Consider the following 25,914-nt stretch of genomic DNA (forward strand, 5'->3'; position numbering starts at 1 on the left):
GGAGATCCATAGAGAAGTGGGGGCAAAACATAAGACACTCTTTGGGGCACATTTTCCTTAGAGGGATACATGTACAATACAATGTTTGGGGATGGGATGACTGACAGGGTTTGTAGCCTTGTCCGTGGTCCTGAAACACTAGGCTACGCCAGGACAAGACTTCTGTCTAATTTTGGGGTCATAGCGGATTGTCTCCCACGTTGTTTCCCATGCCCATAGTCTTAATTTTTCTATCTTAATAAAAACATTGATAATTGTTACACCTTCAACAAACAGAGCTGCAATTTTAGTCCCTCCATTTTCTAGCTAACTTCAGAATGCTTTTGCAGTTTTGTTACTTTTCTGAGAAGTTGAGTAAGCCCAGACACTGTGTTTATACTCGATATTCTCAACCACCCTGAAAAATTTATTGAAGAAATTGCAGGATTGAAAATGAAAAGAACAAGTGAAGAGGACACCAAGGGAAGAAGTCAACCACAAAGCCATACATACACCTAAGACCCCCCTTGCCTTCCACCAAGTAAGATAGTTGCTAGAGCAGCCTGAATCCAGATTTTCTCTAGGGGTACAATTAGCCCCTAGGAGTCCTATTCTTGAAGCTTTATTCCACGGCCTCATGTTATGCCCACAAGAGTTCACTAACAGCAGACACAGTGAGGATGGCAGAATGAAAGAGCATGGGCCAGAAGTCAGGCACGAGGGCTCTAATTTCTGCTCTACACCTAGCCAGCTGTGTGACCTTGGTCAAATGCCCTCACTCTCTGGGTTACCTTTCTCTGACTGGGTTGGGTCTCATGTGCCCTGAGATCCTCCCTGCTCTCCCATTTGAGGACAACATTGCTCTGTTGCAGCTAGACAAAACACTCTAAGTATAAAGTCCTGAGTTTGCAATACATCTTGGTTAAAGTCCAGCTCTTATCCCCTCTCACCCTCAATCTTCCCATCTGGAGAATGGATGTACTAGTTCCATCTCACAGTGCAGGGGTGAGGATCCAGTGAGAGGCTGCCTGGGACCCTGCAGAGGAATCCACTATGCATGATACAGTATTTGCAGTTACAATCCTTTCCATGGCATCATGCAGTGCTTTCTGACACAGAAAGGACCACTTCTTGTTTAACTCAGAGGAAAGAGTGGATCTAGTGATGATGCACCCACCTTTCTGACACTTATTCCCAGAGAAAGGGGCCAGGCAGCTGCATGTGAAGGTCCTCCCGCGAACGAGGCAGTCCCCACCGTGTTCACAGGGGTTGGGCTGGCACGGATCTAAGACACATGACAAGAAGGCAATGTCAGTAAGGAATGGCAGGTGAGAAGTCCCCCACTTTTTCATCTAATTTCAGTCTCCTGCCCCAAATGAGAGAGTACTACCAAGCCAGAAACTGGGGAAAGCAGGAAAACATACATTGTCCTTAAACAGCAAGGAAAATTGCAGTCACCTGACCAGAGAAAGGGATTCAGGTTAGTGAGAGGAGAGGCAAGAAGGAACCACGACTGTCTCCCCTCGGCCTGGCTTTGGATGGGGCCTTTCTCATTGAGAAACTCCCCTTTTCCCTCATCAGTGTTTTTCTCCTCCCAGTCTTGCTGGGAGTGCCACAGGGTCTGTCTCTGATGCTGAAGGTATTTCACAAGCCTGAAGACCTCCCCTACTTCCAGTGCCCAGGGGTGGAGGTCAGGAGTGGGGAAAGAAAACCCACCCCTAATGAAACGCAAGCTTTCTGAACATCAGGAGAGAAGACCAAAGGCAAGAGGGTGACAGAAGAATTGGCGGCGAGGAGGAAATGACCCAGTGGCCTTCATCTTTCTTCAACTACTTGTTCAGTTAGATTTTGTCATATTTCATCTGTGCCTGTGGCTTTCATGGTTGTCTGAATGGATCTTCCCTTGGGGAATTCTTTATCCTTCTGTTCACACACATTGTCCTTTGGTTCAGGAACTAGGATCCCTGGGCCCTGCTCTTGTTTTGATGGTCCCTTCTGATGTTCCCCCATGCCCTGTATCTTGGCCCTGCCTTCCAGGCCACTTTGCACAGTTACACAGCTTTTATTCCAGCTGCTAAGTGCTTTCCATTCCTTCTCCTGGTTTAGTCACATGGCATTGCTTGGACCCAGCTTCTTATTTTCTTTTCTGTCCCATTGCTGGGGTTAAGAAGCCACGAAAATAAAAACAAGTGTGGTAGGAGCACATGTGTGTGAATACACACACACACACGATCTAACAACTGTGGAAAGCTTCTAAAGAGTGAAGGGAGAAAGAAAAAGTTGAAAGGGAAGGAAAAGTCCTGGAAAAGGCAGGAGGGAAGGAAAGTCCCAAAGCTGAATGTGCACATGCTACAGTCTGGTGCTCAAGGCTGACATGGACTTCCTGCATCCTTAGGGTCTGACCTGTAATCTAAGATATGGGAATGGTTTTGAACACAGCTGCTATTCACAGCATCAGGAAACCTGGACAATGTTGCATTAACTTGCTGCATGACCTTGGCCAAGTCAGCTCCTCTCTTAGCCTCACTTACCTCATCTGTCATTTGAGGGTAGGGGAGATGGTCTCTAAGAACCTCCCCAGTCCTCACAGCATATGAATCTAACAGAAGAAAAGCCAGTCCACATAATTTCTTCCATAGCTATTTTACAATGCTGGTCAGAGAGGAGGAGAGAGAGGCCCTTGCATGTGGTCCCATGTACACTCCCCTCTGTCCTTCTCCCAGGAGAGTCCCTGAAAGAGATTTGGTACCTACCAGCTTGGTCCTCAGTGTAGTACCAGTCAGGATTCTCAGGGTGGATAAGTGTGCTACTGGTATTCTCTTCCTGATTATAATCCTCGTAGCTGTAGTCATACTGGTCAGGGGTCCAGTCTGCATGGTGGTAACAGGACAGAAGAAATACTAATCATTCTACTTAAATAGGTCAGCATTTTATTTAGTTGGACACCTTTTCCCCAAAGAATTCAAAGTCCTGCAGGAGGAATCATGTGTCTCTCCAGTTCTGCACAGTGAGGGGAGTGGAAAAGAGGGCTCAGGCTTTGCATCTTTTCACTTGGGGGATGTTATGACCAGGCAAGGTGGTGTTGACATTTAGCAGGGTCATGAGCACCTGATTGGAAGTGAAGAGAAGAAGCCAAGTCCCAGCTTTCTACTCCCTTGACCTTGGGTAAGCCAACTGTATTATCGAGTCTTGGTTTTCTCATCTTTGAACAGCAAGAAGAGGACTGGGACCTAGCACATCTACAGGGTCCTACATGGGGTCTGCCCGGGGTCAGATTACGCTATACTTGAGTGCCTGGTTGGCTTATCCTGTGAATAATATTTCTTGATGGGACTTCATTTGTCACCAAGTTGAATGAAATCAAAGAAAACTCATCATTTTCCTTTTGATCATGGCATCAAACTACTCCCAAGCAGTATCTACAGAGTCATTTTAACAGATAACATTTATTGAGCCTTTACTATGTACCATGCCCTGTGCTAAGCACTTCACATGCATCGCCTAACTTCATTTTCATAAAAATCTAGGAGGTGTATTGTTCACTCTAAGTTGAGAAACCTGAGGCTGACAGAGATCTAGTAACTCGGCCAAGGTCACATAGCTACTAAAGTGCAGGATATGAACTATGGCAGTTTGTCTCCATATAACCCCTAAATCTCACTGGTTCAGCTACAGCACTTAACTGTTTCAACTGGTGCCTTACATTGCCTCGGATATTCCCACACTTGCCCTTGGGAAAACGTGTCCCACCATCCCCATTGAGTATCCAGCCTGCCCATTAGGAATTTCCCAAGGATAACCTTGTAAAAGTTTATGGATCTTGCCTACGGTTGTAAACCTTACACTAGACTGGTCATTGGGGAAAAAACAGGTACGTGTAAGGTTAGCTGGACTCAAGCTCTTTGTTCTCTGGGGCCTTGTGGGGTCATCCTGGTAGCTCTGTGGCTGGTAGGTCTGTGGAAGTTTGGGATTTGAAGAAAGTCAGGTTGACTTTGCTCTCTCCAGCCGGCGGGAGTATGGCAAGTCGGCAAGTTGAAGCTGCAAGGAAGCTGTCCAGAGATGCATATGATAATGAGGCGGGAGCAAATGCAGATAGCTGACTTGAAAAGGCACTCCTATGGAGCCAGCTGATGGCTTGGAGGATGGCACTTTACCTAAGCCTGATTATCAACCACATTATCTTACTCGTCTCTCAGTCATTCTGTTAGAGTCTTTATCTCTCTGGCTTTTGAAAAATCGACTTTTGCACAATGGCTGTTTTATATTTCCCATTAAAATGGAACTAGCTTTTTATTTCTTTTTTGAATACGCCAACTCTGGTTTCTTGCCAAAGTTTCACCTCACTTATCACAGTGTCAAGTCAAGACTCCCTTGGCTTGCTCATTATTTCTCCCGAACTGCTTTTCCCCACTATGAAAATGCTCCCGGGGGAGGCCACCTTTTTAGGGCTGAGGATCCAGGTTGAAGATAAGGCCATTGTCTTCCTGGAGCAAATAAAGTTTTCCTCCATCTAGCGTGATAAAGCAGAGAAAGAGAGGGAGAAAGTGAGAAAAAAAATGTTTTTCTGAGTTTGACATGAAAGATTTCAAACTGACATTTAGGAGAGACAATGGGGTTTGGCAATGAGATGATTGCATTGCTTAGTTATTTCTTTTTCTTTGGAGAGTTTATTTTTGTTTTCTAACAGGCGGTTATAGATAAGTGCCCTTTAGGTTGTTTCTGTAATTTCTCCCATCTCTCCCACAGGTTGGCAGTCAGATCGGCTAATCTTGGCATGGCCATTAAGAATTACTTCTTTTGCAGATATTTAGAAATGGGGAAGATTCTAATGTAGATGGTATGGTGTGACTTTTCCAGGTGACGAGGGATGAATGACATGTCTGTTAGAGGATTTTGACTTGAATCCAGACCTATTAACAAGGTCTGCTCACCTCTCAGTGAAGCCAAAGAAGAAATAAAATACATAGGCTTTGAATCATATTCCTGCTAAGAAAGGCTTCCTATTCTCTAGGGCCTGTGGGCCTCAGTGGAGATGGATAGAGCCAGCAGAGCTCAGTGGCCCCAGATAGCCAGGGTGGAAGAAGCCAACTAGCTGGTGGATATGCAAGGAAAGTCACCAAGATCCTTTCCATTTGGGATGGGCTGCCATGTGATTCGAAGGTGCTTTATCGGAGCATCATCTGAGAGGGTTTCTCCACTTCCAGGCTTAAACCTTATTTTGTCTTTCCCATTATGTTGGCACTTAATCCTATTGTCTGTGTAAGTAACTTGTCTTGTGAACCTACAATGGACCAAGTGTTATGCCAGGTGCAGGATGGCATTGGGAATGGTGGAGAGTTATACAAATAAGAGTAGGATGTGGCCTTGCCCTCAAGGAAGCCTCCAGCCAAGGTTGGGTAAGGGATGAAAGCCAGCTAAGGAAGGAGATTAAAGAGCAGTGAAGAGGTGAGGGAACTAGAAGCGACCAAGTCTAGGCCTAGTGCCCTCAAGTTCCACAGTGAAACTCTGCCTTGGTATGAGCCAATCTGATGACAAAAATAGCCCTTGATTCTCCACCCCCACTGTACCCATACCCTTTGCAATGTGACTTTTCAGCTTCTCCCACCAAGAGATTGAGTCAGTTTCCCTGCCCTTGGTTCTGGGTTGACCTTATGACATGCTTTGGTCAATAGCATGTGTGATGGAAGGATGGTATGCCAGCTCAGAGCCTGGGTTTGGGCCCCAAGAAGTCTTGCTCTCTCTTGACTCTCTCTCTCTCTGGATCCTGGACCCATGTGACTGCCATGTGAACAGTTTGGCCTATTCTGCAAGAGCGTATGAGAACACGTGGACAACAGCTGGCCTAGTGGTCCTAGCTGAGGCCTCAGACACATAAGAAAGCCCAGTCAATATTCAGCAAGATAAGACACCAGCCAATCTGCCAGCTTCTGCAGACACATGAGCAAGCCCAGTCAGGATCAACTGAGCCTGACGCAGCCCAGAAGAACTGCCCAGCTGAACCCAGCCAAGATTGTCAATCCAAAGAATTGTGACCTAAATATATGGTCAGTGGTTTAAGCTACTAAGTTTGGGGTAGTGTATTATGCAATAATAACAAACCGACACACAGGACTTGATTGATATTAGATTGCTAATGGGCTAAGAATTTTAGATACAAGAACATTCCTCTGTGGCCCAGTTGGCTGGAGAGTTTTAAGTATCATAGCTGGATCTCAGATGGCACCTCTATCTTGGGTATTTGGTCTATCTTATTTGTTTCCTCCAACTAGATAGTTTATTAAGAGGAAGGGCCATTTCCATTCCTCTTTTAACCCCAGAGTGCCCAGCACAAAGTCCTACCTGTAGTTAATGTATGTGATTGACAGATTTATTTTTCCCTTAGTGGTCAAGCCTTCCTGCCTTCTGATTGGCCTGCATGCAGCTTTGCTGGCCAAAAAGATGGTGCCTGCTTAAAGCAGAGCAAATAGGGAATTTCAGTAAGAAACTGTGTGAGAAATGGGTCAAATGTACTTGGCAAAGAAAATACCTGATGAACTCTGTAGAAATCTAGAAACTCATCCACATATTTTCCTGGGGAGAGAGGCACAGCAGCCTGACATATATTTTGGTGCCACTGGTAGATTGTAGAAAAACAGTTCAGGTTTAAACATAGATTATTTGTAAGTTTCTCGAGGCTACAGAAAAGGGAAGAGCTTTGGGAAAGAAAGGGGCAGGTGTTCGAGCATTTTCTATCAGGAATGAAAAGAAATTCTTGTGGGTTTGTCTAGTTTTCAGAGTCTGTTTCTAGAAATTATCAGGAAGGATCACGAGAGTATCCTGAGTTAAGCCAAATTATCCTAATAATAGGTTATAATGTACTGAGTATTTTCTAAATATCAGACACTAAACTAAATAAATGTGCTTACCCACAATCCTACTTCACCCTAAAGCAACCCTATGGCACAGGTCCTATTTTGCAGATAAGGAAAAATGAAGGCCAAAGGAGATGACATCATAACCCAGGTCTACCTAACTCCAAGTCTTATGTGCCTTTTTACGATCCTGGAACCTCTTATAGGTTTGGGTTTCATGACACTCCATGGGTTTTAGCTTTCAGGAAGTAACATACATTGGGAAACCTTCTTAAGCTCATGTTCTGGGTCCCTTGACCAGGATTAACTTGGTCCATGTTCGGGGTCTCTCAGAAAATGCTCAGAGTTCCTGCGATGGGGGCTTTGCAGCTGCTCTGGTTAAGGAGCTTGCCAGATGTGTGGAACGGAATCAAAATCCCTGGAATGTCGTCCCTGTTGGCGTCATCCATCACTGTGGCACAGACGGCTCCTCCGAGGGCCTCCTCCAAACCCCAGACCTGTCGGCCTGCATTTGACGCTTCCAATCTGGCTGGCGGGGCAAGCCCAGCAGAGACTCTCGCTGGCAGGCAGTAGGACAGCTGATGGATGGGCTCAGCCTGCATTGCTGGGCAGAGCCAAGCCAGCTTTGAAGAGGCATTTCCACAGGCCTGCTGGCTGTCGTGGCACCTGCTTTGGGGAGATGGGCAGAGTCTGTGCTGTTTGCTGGCTACCTCCTCCACCACCCACTGGGGACTGTGGACTGGGCACCTTCTACTCCAGCAAGGCCCTCACCATGCGCTGTCTCCAGCAAGACCAACCAAAGAAGCAGCTTGCCCGTGGGCACGAGCGTGGGGTCTCCTTCGCCACACGGTTGTCTAGAGCCAGCAGGGAGCTGACAAATACCATCAAAGCACAACTCCTTTGAAAGGTTAAGTCAGATACTGAGCAGGGATGTTTTTAAACTGAATCTACTCTTTGCAAAAAGGCCCAACCTCGACATCTCAGCCCATTCCTCGGAGGCTATGACATCTCAAGATGGACTCTGGATCCCAGGAGCAGTCTGCTTCGGGGTCTGCTCATGCACACACCAAACTGCCTGAAGCTGTTGGCAGAGTTCTTGTAGGGCCCAGTTTCTTGAGAGTTAAATTCAATACTCTTCACTCCCTATAAGTGGTTTTTCAGCCTGTGCTTAAAAAGCCTCCAGTGATGGGAAACTCATTACCTCCTGAGAAACCAATGGCCCATTCAGATTTCTGGACAACTCTGATGGTGAGAAAGTTCTTCCTGTTGGCAGATCAAATCTGACCCTGTAGCTCCCAGTCTGTTTGATTAAAGCTATAAATCTATGGACACATAGGCTAACTCCACTCCCTTTCCATGATCTCTGTTCGGTAGGGCCACTGCTTACAGTTGTTCGAGTTGTTCACTGCACAATTCCGGGGTGTCATGAACTCACTGAAGATGTCTCTTACAACTTTCTGGCAGCTGGCAGTAAAGTCAAGGGCCTTTGGGTCTTCTGCACTGCTTTTTCTTCCACTGTGTCACCCCGTAGCTTCTACAGCCCAGTATCCCTGAAAATCAGACCCAAGGATCCCCTTCAGTGGTGCCTGAGCAGTTTGTGCTCAAGGCTGGGGAAAAGGCCACCCTTCCAGTCCCTTGGTCTCAGCTCCTCCCTGGACTCCTTGTGTGAGTGGTGGTGTGACCGTCAGCTAGGGAATAACTCTCTGAAATACATGCCTTTGGAGGAACTGAACTAGATGTCATTGAAAAGCCTTTGTGTTGGAAAAAGACACAGATTTTCTCAAAACCCCACACGCCATGCCCATATACACTTCTCCTCAACTCCACAAATACCCGTGGAGCACCTGGGACAGAACAAAGACCTGGCCTTATCTTTCTGCCCATCCAGGGGTTTGCTGCTGGAGAATATTGACTGTCAAACTGAATTTGGCCCAGTTACTGCTATCTTCGTGCCAAATAAATCCCTGATTCAAGGTTCAGATGTGGCCACAGTCTCTGTGTGTTGTCTGCCTGGCTATGGCGCTCCATGGGTGACCAGCCTGTATCTCTACCAGTGGGGATGTTGGCCTCTGGCCAGATGGAGTGGTGAGCAGAATTTTCTCACCCGGGGCTCAGAGCTGCAAAGGGAGACTCGAACCCAGAGCCAAAGGACCAGGAGTGGATGATGTGGAAGGAGTGGCCCTGCCTAGCCTGTGCATGCTGTGGGCACAAGGCCGAGGACACGAGAAAGGGAGACGATAGGAGAGTGAGTCTGTGAGACAGAGAGCCTGTGTGAAGTTACAGGACCCGCCGGGTGGTAGACGCGTTCAGCCTGAGGAAGCAAACCTGAGGGGACAATGGCAGAGGTGCTGGTGAGAGGGTATCACCAGGCCAGGTCAGCCTGGAGGCCGCCCTTCCACAGAAAGAGGTGGAGCGGATGAGTGTGGCACAGGGCCGGCCTCCCCGGAGCCAGGCATGATCCCATCTCACCCTTGCTTTGCCTTGGCCTTTCACCTCATTTTAGCCTCCAATTCGCTGTGTGGCCAGGAGTAAATTGCTTCCCCTCTCTGGGCTTCAGTTTCTTTATAAAATCAAGGATTTTAACTACGTAGGCAGTATTTCCCTTGGGACCCTGAGCCAGGGCTCAGTGGTGTCCACAGGAAACTCAAAATTACATGAAGCATTATGGGTGCACACATTTTGAGGGCAAGTTCTCAAAGGTGCCTGTGACACCGTGGAGCCAGTTGAACCCTGGGGTCCCTCCAACACTTCCATACTTAGGCCTCCTTTTCTCCAGCCCAGAACCAGCCTGGGATTGGTGGGAAGCCCCTAGGAGATCAGCTCACTCACCTGGGTCCAGGCTTTCCAATAAAGACATCAGGGAGGACTGAAAAACAAAACAACATAGCAGATCAGTGTTGAGACGGGGCTCGGGCGGGCGCGTTCCTCAGGTGTCAGCCAGGGGAGACCGTATGGGGTGCAGGTGCACTGTGTGCTTTCTGATGGTTGTGGCTGGGATGGAGGTTGAAGGGAGGGGGATGGGGTCTGTTTGAAGATACACACCCCCCCCCACCACCACCTATGCACACTGAGCACTGAAGCATTGTCCTTCTCCACAGCAGGGGGTCGTGTCGCTTGTCTGCCCCGTCCTTGCTTTGGAACACAGCTGCCCAGGTACTGGCGTGCTCGTCAGTTGCAGTGAGTTTCATCTACTCCCTGCCTGATCACGCACTGCTGCATTTCATCCTTATAACAGCCCTATGAAGAGGCTTGCATCAGCCTTGTTTACAGATGAGAAAATTTGGACTCGGAGGTCACGTAGCTGTGGTAGGATTTGGAATTCGTGCTGAAATCTAGGTGATTTCTTCAGGTGACAGTTCCTGGGGATTTGGGGATGAACAGACACTTAAAACTCCCCAGTGGCTTCCCATTGTTCTTAGAGTAGAATGCAAACACCTGCCATGATCTACAAACCTCCTCCCACACTCCTCCCTCCCACTGCCCCTTACTAAGCTTCAGCCACACCTGGCTTCAAATGGCACACGCTAAATTCCTCCCACCTCAGGGCCTTGGCAATTGTTGCTGCCTGGAAGCCCTCCTCCATGACCTTCGCTAGGTCTCAGTTTAAACGTCATCTTCCCCGAAATATCCCATCAATGTAACATTTCCCTGTCCTCATTGTTTTGTCACTGCACTTGTTTATTCCCTCCATGATCCTTACTGCAGTGCATAGCTTTACATTTATTTATTTTCGTGTCACCTGTCTCTCACATCAGACTCTGTCCTCCAGAAAGGCAGGGATGTTATCTGTTTTGTCATTGATGTATTGCCCCATACCCAGCATAGAGCTTGGCACATGGCATTCCTCAAAAAGGTTTGCTGAATAAATAAATAATGATATGAAGAGTTCCTTTAATATGCAGTACTCAACCCAAAAAAGAAAGTTTTACTCATGTAATACCTGGAGTACGCTCTTCCACTTTAATCAGGGGTCAGCAAATAAGGGCCCTTGGGCCAAGTCTAGCAGTTGTGTTTTTGTAAACAAAGTTTTACTGGAAAACAACCATGCCTGTTTGTTTATGGCTGCTTTTGTAGAGAGAATGTATGACCCCAAATATTTATTATCTGACACTTCACAAACAAAGTTTGCTGAACCTTGATTTAAAGAAATAAGAGTTCTACCACCAGACAGCTTTCCTTTTGGGTCTTGGCTGCCAGAAAGCTGAGATCAACGAGATACATCAAGCTAGGCAGTTTGGTATATTCGCTGCTTCTACCCTCTGCAGAATTTCTAATTTTCTGTTTTCCTGTAGTCTTTGTTACATGATTTTGGGAAGTAGGTAGGTGATACATTAGGAAAGAAAAATAAAAGGAATAATGCATCCGAATACGATGTACTGAGGATGTACGATATCAACAGATAGTATTGGCAAAAATGCTTACCCTGAATTTACTCATGAGGAACATGACAGATCCAAATTGTGAGGTTCAAATTGCAGGACATTCTACAAAACACCTAGCCTAGCCTCCAGCAAAATGTCAACACCACAAAAGACAAAAAAAGACGGGAAGACTGTATTTTTAGTAAAGGACATGGCAAGGAAATGCAGTGTGTGACTCTTAGTTGGATCCCGGATTTAAAAACAATGGCATAAAGGACATTGAGTGCTGTGGTTTGTGCTGACTTGGATATTTGTCCTCTCCAAACCTCATGCTGAAATTTGATCCCCAGTGTTGGAGGTGGGGCCTCAATGTTGGTTCGTAGGGGTGGATCCATTACGAATGGATTAGTGTTCTCCCTCAGGGTAAGCAAGATTTCACTCTATTAGTTCCTAGGCGAGCTGGTTGTTAAAAAGAGCCTGGCACCTCCACCTCTCCCTCTTGCTTCCCCTCTTGCCATGTGATCTCTGCACACTGGCTTCCCTTTCCCTTCTGCCATGAGTGGAGGCAGCTTGAGGCCCTTTCCAAAAGCAGCTGCCCAGTCCTGGACTTTCCAGCCCTCAGAAATCCAAGTCAAATAAACCTCTTTTTAAAAAAATACATCACCCAGCCTCAGGTATTCCTTCGTAGCAACACAAAATGGACTAAGACACTGAAACAAATGGGAAATTTTAATATAGACATATTAGACAATATTATTGTGTCAATGTTGACTTTCTTGAGAGTAAACAATGGCATTGCAGTTCTGTAGGAAAATGTACTTATTCTTAAGAGATGGTGGCCAGGTGTGGTGGCTCATGCCTGTAATCCCAGCACATTGGGAGGCTGAGGTGGGCAGATCACGAGGTCAGGAGATCAAGACTACCCTGGCTAACAGTGAAACCCCCGTCTCCACTAAAAATACAAAAAATTAGCCAGGCGTGGTGGTAGGTGCCTGTAGTCCCAGCTACACGGGAGGCTGAGGCAGGAGAATGGCGTGAACCTGAGAGGCGGAGCTTGCAGTGAGCTAAGATTGTGCCACTGCACTCCAGCCTGGGTGACAGAGAAAGACTCTGTCTGAAAAAAAAAAAAAGAGAGACGCTTGGTGAAGTATTTAGAGTGATGTCTGCAATTTACTTGCAAATGATTCAGCAAACAAACAGACAAAGAAAACAACTATACACACACACAGGAGAATGAGAGACACAGCAACTATAATGACATTTTAACAATTGTGGCATCTATCTGATGAAGAATATTCATTGCATTATTCTTCCCACTTTTCTGTAGGTTTGAAAAATTACAAAATAACATGTTAGTGGGGGGAAAGGAATGCAAAAAAAGAAAGAGAGGCCATTTGTTATCTGGGACTGTGCCTCTGTCTAATGACTTCCTTGCTAACCACCTCCCCCACACCCTGTTTCTGCAGGCAGTGAGATGGGACAGGTGTTCTGTTTGGGGGCTGAGGGTAGGGGTTGGTATTGGGGACGCCTGGCAGACGAAGGGCAGCTCAGGCCTTAGGGGTGCTCCTGGGCCTAGGGTGCTTGAACAAGGATTGGCAAAAATGGGTACCTCTGGGGGGTGAGTGCCAGAGAGGTGCCATGAGGGGACCCTAATATGGTCTGGCTGTGTCTCCACCCAAATCTTATCTTGAACTGTAGCTCCCATAATCCCCGTGTGTCATGGGAGGGACCATGTGGGAGGTCATTGAATCATGGGGGCATGTTTTTCCTGTGCTGTTCTCGTGATAGTAATTAAGTCTTATGAGATCTGATGGTTTTATACAGGGCAGCTCCCCTGTACACACTGTCTTGCCTGCCACCATGTAAGACGTGTCTTTTACCTTCTGCCATGATTGTGAGGCCTCCCCAGCCATGTGGAACTGTGAGTCTATTAAACCTCTTTTTCTTTATAAATTACGCAGTCTCGGGTATGTCTTTATTAGCAGCATGAGAATGGACTAATACACTAAGACCTCAAGGACAAAGGTTACCCCACCTTCAATCTCACCCTCATCACCTCCAGTCATCTGGGCCTTAGTACTGGTCCTTTCTCCCTGCCGTGCCTTTCTCAGGGCAGGGCCCGTCTGTCTAGACCTGTCTCCACCCAGTCCTGAGGAGATTCCCTACGAATTCTTCTCTTTGAACTGCATAGGATGGGCCATGCCCTAAGAAGTGGGCAGAAGACTTTGAGGGACATCCTTCCTCAGGATCCAGCACGGAAGGGCCCTCCAGGACCTGCACCTGGGCCAGCGTTGCACATCCTGGCTCCAGCTGGAGCCTGAGGGACAGCCGGGTGCCATGCTGCCTACAGCCAGCAGGTGGCAGACGTGTCCTTCCTAGGAGCTGGCGCTCGGAGGGAAACCAAACAAAAAGAAAGCTGAGACTTCCTGGGCTGGGCTCTCAGGGAGCCTGAAGTTGATGTGCGGCTTGGGCTGCCTGTCAGGCGGTCGCCGGAATCTGAAGCAAGTCACTCATTTTGTGACCCACAGTGTCCACCCACAGAGAGCGGCCGTGGTGCAATGTGGAAACTGGTAGCCCAGCACCGGGCTGGATATTTGGGGACCATATGGGAAAGTCCCGGCTGAGAATGGATTACTTATGCCTGTATCCAGATCCCTGAAACTAACCTGGATGATGGCAGGTGGGAAGGGTGGACACAGTATTTGCCTCCTTTCATTCCATCATTCCATTAACTCTTACCCCAGAGACAAGGAAAGAACGCTTACTCCTGCGACTTGCACATCCAAAGAGAAAGATCAATGCAAGAGTAGGAGCAAGAGATAACTAAGAAGCAGAAAACTGATGTCAGTTCACATTCCTTTAGAGCTGACAATGTGCCATCAGCTGTGCTAAATATTTTGCGTGCATTTTGTCTTGTTTGTTGCACACAATACTTCACAATTTAGGTATTATGATTAGGTCCATTTTAGAGGTGAGAAAACTGATGTTTTCAGATAAAAAGTTGTCTAAAATAACTTAACTAGAAAATGCTGGAGCCAGGACAGGAGAGCGTCGGTCTCACATCAGAGTCCTTGCTCTTAGTCACCATTGCTGTGAGGGACCAGGAAGCTGCCACGTGTACACAGTAATAAAGCGAGGATGGAGGAGAAAGAAACAGAAAAGCTCCTTAACCTTAAGAGAAGCAGTTGTGAGCTAGGTTCAAAATCAGGGGCACTGTTCTTGGAACACTTTATAAAAAGGCCTATCTGTGGGCCGGGCGCGGTGGCTCACGCCTGTAATCCCAACATTTTAGGAGGCCGAGGTGGGCAGATCACTTGAGGCCAGGAGTTGGAGACCAGCTTGGCCAACATGGCAAAACCCCATCTCTACTAAAAATACAAAAATTAGCCAGGCATGGTGGCAGGCGCCTGTAATCCCAGTTACTCGCGTGGCTGAGGCACAAGAATCGCTTGAACCTGGGAAGTGGAGGTTGCAGTGAGCTGAGATCGTGCCACTGCACTTCAGCCTGGGTGACAGAGTGAGAGTGTCTTAAAAAAAAAAAAAAGCTTGTCTAATCTGGCCTAGGCCTGGCTAGGCCTGGCAAGCCACAGAGAGGGCCTACTTAGCCCCAGTAACAGCTGGAGAAAGTACAAAAGTCAGATTGAGCCTCAACCAGCCTCCTACTGCGGTAAATACATCTTAACAAACATCTCCACCCACATCAAAAGGCATGTAAGCCACTGCTCACTTCTCCCACCACATCCATTCCTAGTTTCAACAGGGCTAAAATAGCACGTGGTCCCAGCTGAGCCATCTTCTCTTAGAGGGTGGACGCTGCTGCTTCTGCACATGGTGAAGTAGCTGCTTTGTAGTATATTTAGAAAGACCATTCTAGATCCAACTACCGTTTCTTCTACTCCACACTTGGGATTTCTCAATGGATCCGTGGCTTAGGACACTGACCTCAAAGTTAAGAGCAGGCCCTTAGCAATGTTAAACTGCCTAAACCACCAGAGTCTCAAAGTCTGGTGTCCTCCCAGGTTAAGGCTGGTTAGTGAGGAAGGCAGGGAGAGAAGGATCCCATGTCTCTGAGTCTTACTGATTTACAGTGTAATCTCCTTGGTTGTGGGGTGCACATACATATAATCTATTTTGTCCTATCTTTAATCCAGTGATTATTTCAACTAAGATTCTTCCTCTGCCTTCCAGAATTCCAAAACTTCTGGAAGACAAAACAGAAAGTCTAAAAGTCTAAGTTGATGTGTTCCAGGAATTCACTGGTAGAAAATGTTCTCAGAGGGATTAGGAGGCAGTGACGGGGGAGATGGGGCCAGATTTGTCTTTTGGGGAAAGAGGCTCAGCTCAGAATGAACTAAGAGCAGAGAAATCTTCTGCTTGCTGGGTAAAAGGCTGGGACTCTAATCACACCATCCCTTCCTCCTTGCATGTTCTACCCTATGCCTGGTGGTAGTCCACATGTTGCCAACCACCAGGGAGGGACTGCATTACTCCCCAGGGCAGCTGGGGAGGAGAGATCTCTACACTATGGCTATGGTTAAGGCTTGCAACCGCTGGACTGGAAGGTGGACAGGGACAAGTGTGCACAGTTCAGCAGGGCCGGTCCCCCTGCTGGGCAAAGAGCTCAAGGCCAGAGCGAGTAGTGGAGGTGGCAGAGGGCAGAGGCTGCCGGTGCCCAGGCCAAGTCCTGCCTCATGTTGTTCTTCTCTGGCTCCTGCCACAAAGATAAGCGACGTCATTTCAGCCTGAGTTGAAATCATCACTGGATTAAAGATAGGACAAAATAGACTAGATGTATACACTCCCCACCTCCAAGAAGATTACACTACAAATCAGTAGGATTCAGAGACACGGGCTCCTTCTCTCTCTGCCCCTCCCTGACTTTCTGTCTAACCAACTTTATCCTAGAAGACACCAAGATGAGCAGTTGTGCCAAGCCACTCAGTCCTTTTATTTGAAAATTGCGGTAACTTACACAGAACATCACGTTTATCCTTTTGACCATTTGTAAGTGTACCATTCAGTGATACTAATTACATTCACAATGCTGTGTACCCATCACCACGCTCTAATCCCCAAACTTTTTCATCATCCCCAACATAGACTGTACTCGTTGAACAGAAATGCCTCCTTCTTCTCCCTCAGCCCTGCTAATCTCTAGCCTATTTTCTGTCTCTGTGTATTTGGCAATTCTAAGTATCTCATGGAAGCGGGATCCTACAATATTTGTCCTTCTGGGACTGCCTTTATTTCACTGTGCGTCATGTTTCCAAGGTCTTCTAGGTAGCATGTATCAAACTTTCCCTCCTTTTTACAGCTAAACAGTATTCCATTGTCACCATCTATCTAAACACATGTTGTTTATGCATTCATCTCTTGATGGACATGGGTCATTTACACCTTTTGGCTATTGTGAATAATGCTGCTATGAACATTGGTGTACAGCTTTCTGTTCGTCTCTGCTTTCAGTTCTTTTAGATATGTGCTTAGATGTAGAATTGCTGGGTCCTAGGGTAGTTCTACGTTTAACTTTGTCAGGGACCGCCATACTGTTTTCCACAGTGGCCGCACCATTTTACATACCTACCAGTGAGAGTTCCAATTTCTCCACATTCTCACCCACACTTGTTATTCCCCATTCTTGAAAATGATAGCCATCCTAACAGGTATGAAGTGAGCCATCCTAATAGGTGTGAAGTGGTGCCACGCCGTCCCTTCGTAGGCACAGGAATCTTGCCCTTCTTGCTTTTGCACACGTTGCTCAATGCCATCTCAAGACTGGCAGGTTCACGGCAGCTTTGCTTTCACCTGAAGCTTAGGGCAAGGGGGCAAAGACTCTCATGGGGAAATGTGGAAGCCAAAGGAGAAGGCGCTGGCCAGCAGTGCCTGTGGATGTTTTCCTTCCTGGATACCTGGGTGAAGCTGTTCACCAGACCACAGTGATGAGCCAGGAGCCACTGTAGAGAGGAACTGGCTTAGACCCTTCATCTGCAGAGGAGGAAGCTGAGGCCCAGCATGGTGAAGTGGCTTCACCATGGACAAGGTCAAGGATGCATTGGGGCAGGGGAGGGACTCAAGCTCGGGTCTCTTGGCTCTGACACTGGTCACCTGTGCTTGGCTCAGAGGGACTCTGTGCAGCTTCCCTGCTCTAAAGCCCAGGGCTGGCCACTCTGACCATGCCCAGCTAAGGGCTAAGCTGCAGCTTCCTGTGACAGTGGCAGGCAGAGATGGGATGGGGTAAGAGGCAGAAAGAGAAGAGTCCCATTTGTACATCCGGGGAATTTCCATTTTAAAGACATCGGTTCTTAAACCTCAATGTGCATAAGAATTGTCTGGGCAGCTTGATAAAAATACAGATCCCTGGGGCCCACCTGCAGAGGTTGTGTGTCCATGGGTCTGAGGTGGGCCGGGAACACAACACCCATGTTCCACCAGTGCCCAGGCGACTCTGCCGTTGGCCACACTTTGGTATACCAAGCTCTCTTGGATGGGAAGCTTCTGGCTGAGCGGACTCAGGGTCTATCTTTGCTCCTGTGCAAGTTGTTGAGTTTCTCTGTGCCTCAGTTTCCCCAGTTATAAAAGTAAGACTTCCCTCTCCCAATTCTAGTGTTTTATTCAAGGAGCTTTGGCTGCTCAGGAGGAGAACGGCATTTGCAATGATTACTCTGCAGGTGAGACTTGGTGAGAAATACCTGTACAAATGGCTCATCCCAGGGACTTGAGGCAAACAGATGGTGGTGGAGGGGAGCTTTGAAGGTTAGGGAGTGAGGCTATCCAAGACAAGGAGCCTGGGTAAAAATTCTGCATCTGATAATGCTCTTGGAGGACTTTTTAAAAGGCAAGCAAAGGCCAGGTGCGGTGGCTCACGCCTGTAATCCCAACACTTTGGGAGGCCAGGGCAGGTGGATCAGTTGAGGTCAGGAGTTTGAAACCAGCCTGGCCAGGATGGTGAAACCCTGTGTCTACCACGAATACAAGAATTAGCTGGGCGTAGTGGCGGGTGCCTGTAATCCCAGCTACTTGGGAGGCTGAGTCAGGAGAATCGCTTTCACCTGGGAGGCAGAGGTTGCATTGAGCCAAGATCATATCATTGCACTCCAGCCTGAGCAACAGAGTGAGATTTTATCTTAAAAAAAAAAAAATTAAGACAAGCAAGTGGACAAAACCAAAGCGCAGCTGAGAGTGGGGCCTGCCTTATAAGCACAAGCCCCTCCTTTGCCCTTTTTGGTCAATCAGCCCCAGCAAATAGCCCAGGGCTTCAGGAAGGTAACTCCCCCGCTGGGCATCAGCACCACCTCTGCTGAAGCTGTGCTCACTCCTGCGCTTTCCAAGGCATCAGATGTGAGCCACTGGGGGTACCTGAGTTGATTGAGGTGGTGCCTAGCCAGGATGTGAAATAAGAGCATTAGAATAAAACAGAAAGAGCGTGAGAAAGTCTTTCTTTTCTCAGGTTGACTGTCCTTCCAATCCCACCAGGGGAAAGGACTGGGGGGTGCTGGTGTCTCTATCCTCTGCCTCCTGCTGATCTTTCCTCTAAGGAGGAGAAAGCTGCTTCAGGCTCAGAGCTTTAGCATGTCACCAGCAGCCAGCTAGAATTCAACGACATCACTTTGCTTTCTTTGTAGTAATGACAATTTCCTTTAGAACTAAATCAATTTAGAGAAACGGTGAGTCTTTAACAAAAGTATTAAGAAACTAATTTGGGCGTTGGCAGAATTTCTGAAGATGGCTTCATTCATGACTGAAGTTTTGAAAACACTGAATGAACTGGTTTGCTAGCTGGCAAGACTCGATCCTTGTGATGTTGGAAAGCAAAGCTTCGGGGCTGCTGAGGGAGCGTCCAGGTGGGAGTGACTTTGTCTCCTGCTGGAAGCTGGAGTCTCAGGCTGCTGCCCATTTTGACACCTTTGACACCACACGGAACGGTCTTGTTTGTCTTTGGGCGGTGCCAGGCATGATGATCTCAACCACAGTGCTTATGAGCAAAGAACTTGGCGTTGGACAGACCTTGAATCCCAGAACTGTAACCTCCCAGAGGTGCCATCTTGGGTAGACGATTTAACTGCTCTATGCTTCGTTTCTTGTCTATGAAATGAGAATGACATTGGTCCCTGCCTCATAGGGTTTGGGGGAAGCTTAAATGAGATAATAAACATAAAGCATGCCTCATCTGGTATAGGTAAAGACTTTACAAATGGTTGCTGCTACTATTAATTATTATGATTATTCTCACTGCGATTATTATTGGCCACTGTTGTCAGTGAGTTCGTTTTGTTTCCTCAGGGTGCACCCCTGCCGGAAGGGCCGACTAAGGAGAACTTACTCAGCGTCAACTTTTCCTGGAACTTGTTTGCGGGTCACAGGCATGGCGCACCAACCCCCTCCCCCCACCATTTTCCTGGGATCATTGCCAAGTCTTAAGCCAGGAAAGCTTGTTATATTAATTATGAAGAAAAAGCATGTTTTATTTAAAATCCTGGCTGCCGAATATTCTGCCATGCTGTTTCTCTGTGACAGCAGAATTGCTCTTGCATTTAGGAAACTCTAATGAATTTAAAATATAAATATACCTGTGCCTATATACGCGTGTGATTTCCCACGACCTGATTTCCCTAAATACTAGTGTACACCGCTAAAGGTAATGAGTTGGACTTGTGCTTTGGATCAGTTAAAAAAAAAATCTATGAGAATTTGCAGTGAAATTCAGTCCCTCCCCTTTCTCTAAGACTGTGTAGATGGCAGTAAGAGGGAGGAATGTCTCTTCAGTCTCTCCTAGGCCCAAAAGAGACCGGCATTCTGGAGGCTTTGAAAAGAGTGGCTCCCATCTTCCTGTCCAAGGCCTTGTTTGGTCCTGGAGCCCATGCAGGTGTGGATGCTTGAATTAATCGGATGCTGAGCCTGGTCACTTGCCCATCTCACACTGGGTCCGATAAGTCAATATCCACAGCGTTTCTGAGCAATAGCCAGAGAAGTGCACTAAAGCAGAACCAGGCAGACAATGAACACTGGTCAAGAGGACGGCTTCTAGATAGTATAGGGGCCAGGCATGATGTCTCACACCTGTCATCTCAGCACTTTGGGAGGCCAAGGCAAGAGGATCATTTAAGGTCAGGAGTTCGATACCAGCCTGTGGAACACAGCAAAAACCAGTCTCTACAAAAAAAAAAAAAAAAAAAAAAAAAAAAAAAAAACAAACAGTGAAAGAGAGAGAGAGGACTAGCAGGATCTGGGAAACTCAGCTTTCTTTCTTTCTCTTTCTTTCTTTCTTTCTTTCTTTCTTCTTTCTTTCTTTCTCTTTCTGAGAGAGAATGCAATGGCACCTTCTCTCCTCATTGCAGTCTCCACCTCCTGGGCTCAAGTGATGCTTCTGCCTCAGCCTCCCAAGTAGCTGAGACTACAGACATGTACCACCACACCTGCTTAATTAAAAAAATTTTTTTTTCGTAGAGACAGGGTCTTGCTATGTTGCTAGTCTCAAACTCCTGGCCTCAAACAATCCTCCCACCTTGGCCTCCCAAAGTGCTGGGATTCAGGCATGAACTAGCACGCCTGGCCTCAAACTTCTAATAACAGCAGCAGTGGCTAGCCCGCTCCATGTTGCCAGCCAAGAATGTGAACCCAGTGCTACTCAGATGTCTGATTTTCAAGAAAAGCTGGGAATCTGTAACTTTATGGGAAATGTTCTGTGTTCCAATTTTCAAATGCAGCCAAGCAATTAAAATAAAACTAAAATACTCTTCGAACCAATCTTCTACCCACCAAATTAAACTTGAACTGCGAGCAAAGTGTATTTCAAGCTGCCAATTTGCAACTTCTGACCTAGGCAAACTTTTCTGTGGCTCTATACCTGGGAAGATTCTAGAGTTCTAGGGTTTCAAAAGCCCAGAAACGTAAGCATTGTTTTAATTGAAAGCACCTCCTTTGCAGAGGAGAGAAGGCTTTGTCTTTCCTCCTTTCTAGGGATGGGCTGAGTAAGCAGGCAAGCTTGACAAGCATTGTCCTCTGGTTTCTGGGCTTGGAGAGGTCAAATTCCATTATGGCTGAGCCCAGCTGGGCCCCAAATCACTCTAAGAATCCTAGCAAGAAGAGATTTCTAAGACAGTCCATGCCTTATTTACAGTTTAGCAGGCCTCCTGTGATGAACGTGGAGTCAGACAGTTCTGGCCCCAATCCTGGCCGGAAAGTTAGTTTAACATCTCTGGGTTTGTATCTTATCCATAAAACAGGGATAATGATAAGAGGCTGTGCTGGACAGGTGCTCAAAAATGATAGGTTAGAAAAATCAAATCTCAACTAAAACAGGAAGGCACAATGAATGATGCCTTGGAGTTCACAGCAATGATTTTTGACCCATATCTCTTGGGCTAGTGGATATCAGAATAAAAATCTCCATGACAGATGATTCCAAAGAACAGTCCTCATTTGCTACATGATCTGAATTCACGGGAGAGTACCTGGGCATCTTTCCAATGAATAGTGACCACAGATCTTGCAGCTGCCTTTCTTTGGAGTTTCAGAGACACGTAGAGTCCATTACGCTTCACCCAGCAAACGTGTGCCTGGTCGAAGAGCCTCCTTTCCCTACAGGAAAAGCCATGGCCCTGAAGCTGTACGAGCCAAAGAAGTCTCATCCTCACCCAGGGCCTCAGACAGGAGACTGGCTACACGGAAACCAGTCTGTAATCTAGAGCTCAGCTCGGCTACTCATCAGCTATATGACTTGGGACTGGCCCGGTTTTCCAGCTTTGTGTCTGTAAAATGGGAGCATAGTAGGAATTACTTCTTGGGGTCCTTCCAGAGATGAACTAATTCATAGAAAGTTCAGGGGTTAGCACTTAGGACTCCTCATTAAATGGTAGCAGTTAGTTATGACTTTTAGCTGTGTGGGGCTGGAGAGGCCACCCAACCCAGCTGTCTATGTGGCTTCTTTACCCCCCATGATGCCCCAAACTCTCCAAAGCATCTGAACGACTTGGCCCCTTTCCCCTGATGTCTGTGTGCCGGCCTGTGGAACACAAGCCGCCTTCCCGACCACCTGTCTGGCACACATCTGGGGTAAGAAAGCATTCCAAAGCCCCGAATCCTCTCTTTGGAATTGACTAAGCTCATTGCCTGAAGGCTAACTCTCATATTTTCTCTTTTATCCATGATTGACTTATAATTTCATCGCTAACCCTAAAAATTCACTAGGGTTTGCAAAAAAGGGATTTTTCGGGACCATTATCCTTGTGTGAACTTCAAACAGACTGTGTCAACGTTTCTCCTTGCCTGCAAAGTTTAGGATCGAACTCTTTCCGACTGGTATGTTCTCTGGGTCCCGTGTGGGCCGCTGATGATTTCTCCTGCCTTTCTCTAGACCTGTGGTATTTCTGCTGTGTCTCGGCCTCAGACACCCAACAAGCCATCAAATGATGTACGGGCTTGACAACAATTTGTAATTGCAGCCACCACACACACACAAGTCATGATTTGAAAAGAAAACCCTTTCAGAAGTGAGTCACTTGGCAACTTAATACAGAGCTAAGGTAGGTGTCTGAGCACAGTTGACGGAAAAGAAAGGAGAAGCTATTGTTTTAAAAACATGCTAATCAGAAAACCTGTAACTTAATCTGCTTCTTTCAGGAAATGCTCTATGGAGTGAAATGGGGAACAAAATGCAAAGGTACTTAACAAGACAGAGAGGTTATGACTGTTATTTCAGTTCTCATCCTCTGCCCACTTTCTTTTTTTTTTTTTTTTTTTGTTGTTGAGACGGAGTCTCGCTCTGTCGCCCAGGCTGGAGTGCAGTGGCCAGATCTCAGCTCACTGCAAGCTCCGCCTCCCGGGTTCACGCCATTCTCCTGCCTCAGCCTCCCGAGTAGCTGGGACTACAGGCGCCCGCCACCTCGCCTGGCTAGTTTTTTTTTTGTATTTTTAGTAGAGACGGGGTTTCACCGTGTTAGCCAGGATGGTCTCGATCTCCTGACCTCGTGATCCGCCCGTCTCGGCCTCCCAAAGTGCTGGGATTACAGGCTTGAGCCACCGCGCCCGGCCCCTCTGCCCGCTTTCTAGCACCCCTCCCCAACAAGGCGGAGTACTCCCTGATTTTTATAGAGAAGTTGTGTTCATTCTTGACATTTTAAGGGAGTAGAGCTCACATTTATTTGCAAGCCACATACATGACCTCGTTTAATTGCAGCCCTCCCCAAATCTATGAGAGGTTAGCACTTGATCTGCAGAGGACAACACTGAGGCTCAGACAGATTATGTTCCTTGCCCAACATTCCACAGCTAGAATGTGGCAAAGCTGAGATTCAAACCCTGGCTCCAAAGCCCACATTCATGCCTCAGACTACAACCAGCACGGAATTCCCAGGAGACTCTATTTCTGTGCAAGGCCCTGTTTCGCATGCCCGCAGAGATCCATCTGACACTCTTGGACCACGGCACGCAGAAGGAACTAATGTCTTGACAAGTCATCTGCTCCGTAAGGTCCTGAGTCCTCCATTCAAGACTCTCTGACGGGACTTCCCTTCCCTGCTCACTGCAACCTCCCTTGGGCCCCTGCTCACCTTCTCTACCTCATCCGCTGCTGTCATGGGAAAAAGGAGACAAAGTACTAAACACAAAACTTCTCCCCAAATCCAAACGATTTATGCAGACCCATTTCCAGGATCGTTTGCAGTCAGCAGGCTTCCCCTCTAAGGCCATAGTGCATTGGTTCTTACACTAGTGTCAGCCCCAAATCGCTGGAAAGCTGTGTGTGTCAACACCAATAGATAGGTATATTTTCCTGGGGAGATAGTTTATAGCTTTCCATGGCTTCTCAAAGGGGTCTATGAGATCCACGACAGGTCACAACACATGCCCTGGGGCACATTTTCTTGCCCCAGTCTCCTTTGCTGGAATGCATTCATCCAGTGCATTCCAGCACCTTGAGCCACCTTGGAATGCTCTAAGGTGGCTCAAGTCAGACACATGTTCCCATGGGAGTGGCTGTTCAAAAGAAACCAAGCCACAGGCCTGCACTGGTTCTTGTAGTTAGAACATCTCCAACTTGGCAACTCCAGCCTTTCACTCTAAAGTTTCTCATCACTCCCAGCCTAGCTTGGTCCTCCCTAGTAAACTTCAGTCTCTCAACTACAGTTATTAGAAAAGAACACTCACCCCACAGGCTGTCTTTCCCACCAGAGCCATTAACAGCAGAACATGGAGATCAGACATCCTGGCAAACATCTTTGTAGTTTAAGGACTTGTGTTTTGCTCTCAATAAAATTTCTTTTGTTGTCTATGCCTTTAGGGGGGAAAATGTCAGTCTCCAAGGATTCAGGAACAAATGAAGAGGATGCAAATTATTAACTAGGCATCAAATACTGTTTAATGTTTAATGTTTTGCAAACCAACTATCTTGATTAAACAAATGGCAACTTTGGGGCTGGGCTGAGTCATGAGGTGGTTTCTCTTCTGGGGAGAAACTCTCCAAAGAAAGTAGCTGACATAAAGAGCCCCCGGCTCCACGGTGCACATGGCAGCTGCTGGATGTTCCGTACAGAAAGCCTGACAGTGTAACTAGCATCCCAGCCTCAGGATAAAAGATCAGGTGAAGCCTGTGCCACAGGCCTCTGCCAGTGCCGATTTGTACAGAATGTTAATAGACTTCTGGTTCATCAAATCGCAAACAGAATTAAGGCATGGATGGGTTCCTAATAACATCACACTTTATATTCGTGAGAGATAAATTAAAGGATGCAAAACTGCTATTGACAAACATTGATTCTGGGCCCTTTGAAGTGTTGCCCACAGTTGCTTGTTGCCTTCAAAAGTTTTCTTTTAAACCTCATTACGTAAGGCTTTTACTTTTTAATTATTTTCCCCCTTTCATTGGAGTCTTTCTTTGATCAAGGGGAGGAAAAAAAAACATAGTGTTCATATTTCGGGACAATTGTTTCCTATGTTCCTTATTTAGTTATGCTGGTTGCAGGTAGAGTTCTATTAAGCAGCAATTACCCATTAAGTGTGGGTTCTTGTGGACACAACTGATCTCTTTAATAGGCATGATCTTGATCTCCTGTAAACAACTGACTGCCCACAGTAATCTATGCCTGGTTTTCAGGAATCCTCCGGACCTGAGTCATAAATCCAAGTTTTGAAATGCCGCTGCCAGCGAAGGCACATGCTCACCCGTGCCCCCTGCCCAGCCCTTCCCCCACTTGCTATCCCTGTTTGGCACGTGGACTGCGTCTGTGGTTGCATCTACTTCTGAAAGCCAATTTGCCAGCCTGGGAGGGCCTCACAGGTCCGAGCCTGGAAGAATGCCCCAGTCACCAGACGAGCCTTGAAGGACTGGCCAAGTCCTGGTCCTGCCATTTTACCTCCTAAATAACTTATTTTCTTTTATCCATCCTATTTTAGGCAGCCATCAACTCCCCCCACCCCGTCCCCCGCACCATCCACATCCACCTGATCACCATAATACATGCTCATGTTAGTAGTCCCTTTTTCTTTGTATTATTATTATTGTTATTACTATTATTATTATTTTGAGACAGAGTCTCGCTCTGTCATCCAGGCTGGACTGCAGTGGCACGATCTTGGCTCACTGCAACCTCTGCCTCCCGGGTTCAAGTGATTCTCCTGCCTCAGCCTCCTGAGTAGCTGGGACTACAGGTGCATGCCATCACGCCTGGCTAATTTTTGTATTTTTAGTAGAGATGCGATTTCGCCATCTTGGCTAGGCTGGTCTCAAA

General features: G+C 47.0%; 1 protein-coding gene across 1 annotated transcript in view; it reads right to left on the bottom strand.

Moving 5' to 3' along the window:
- The window catches only part of HABP2 (hyaluronan binding protein 2), a 35,934-nt gene extending 11,388 nt beyond the window's left edge, over positions 1 to 24,546 (bottom strand). The window contains exons 1-4 of the mRNA XM_033182320.1: positions 24,335 to 24,546; positions 9,660 to 9,696; positions 2,733 to 2,849; positions 1,157 to 1,264 (exon numbers count right to left, since the gene is read on the bottom strand). Coding sequence (XP_033038211.1) covers positions 1,157 to 1,264; positions 2,733 to 2,849; positions 9,660 to 9,696; positions 24,335 to 24,403 — 331 coding nt within the window. The 5' untranslated portion in view covers positions 24,404 to 24,546. The remainder of the gene's footprint in view (positions 1 to 1,156; positions 1,265 to 2,732; positions 2,850 to 9,659; positions 9,697 to 24,334) is intronic.
- Positions 24,547 to 25,914: the final 1,368 nt, after the last annotated feature.

The sequence above is a fragment of the Trachypithecus francoisi genome, unplaced genomic scaffold, assembly GCF_009764315.1.
Source record: "Trachypithecus francoisi isolate TF-2019V2 unplaced genomic scaffold, Tfra_2.0 Contig01579, whole genome shotgun sequence".
In the NCBI taxonomy this organism is placed as follows: domain Eukaryota; kingdom Metazoa; phylum Chordata; class Mammalia; order Primates; family Cercopithecidae; genus Trachypithecus; species Trachypithecus francoisi.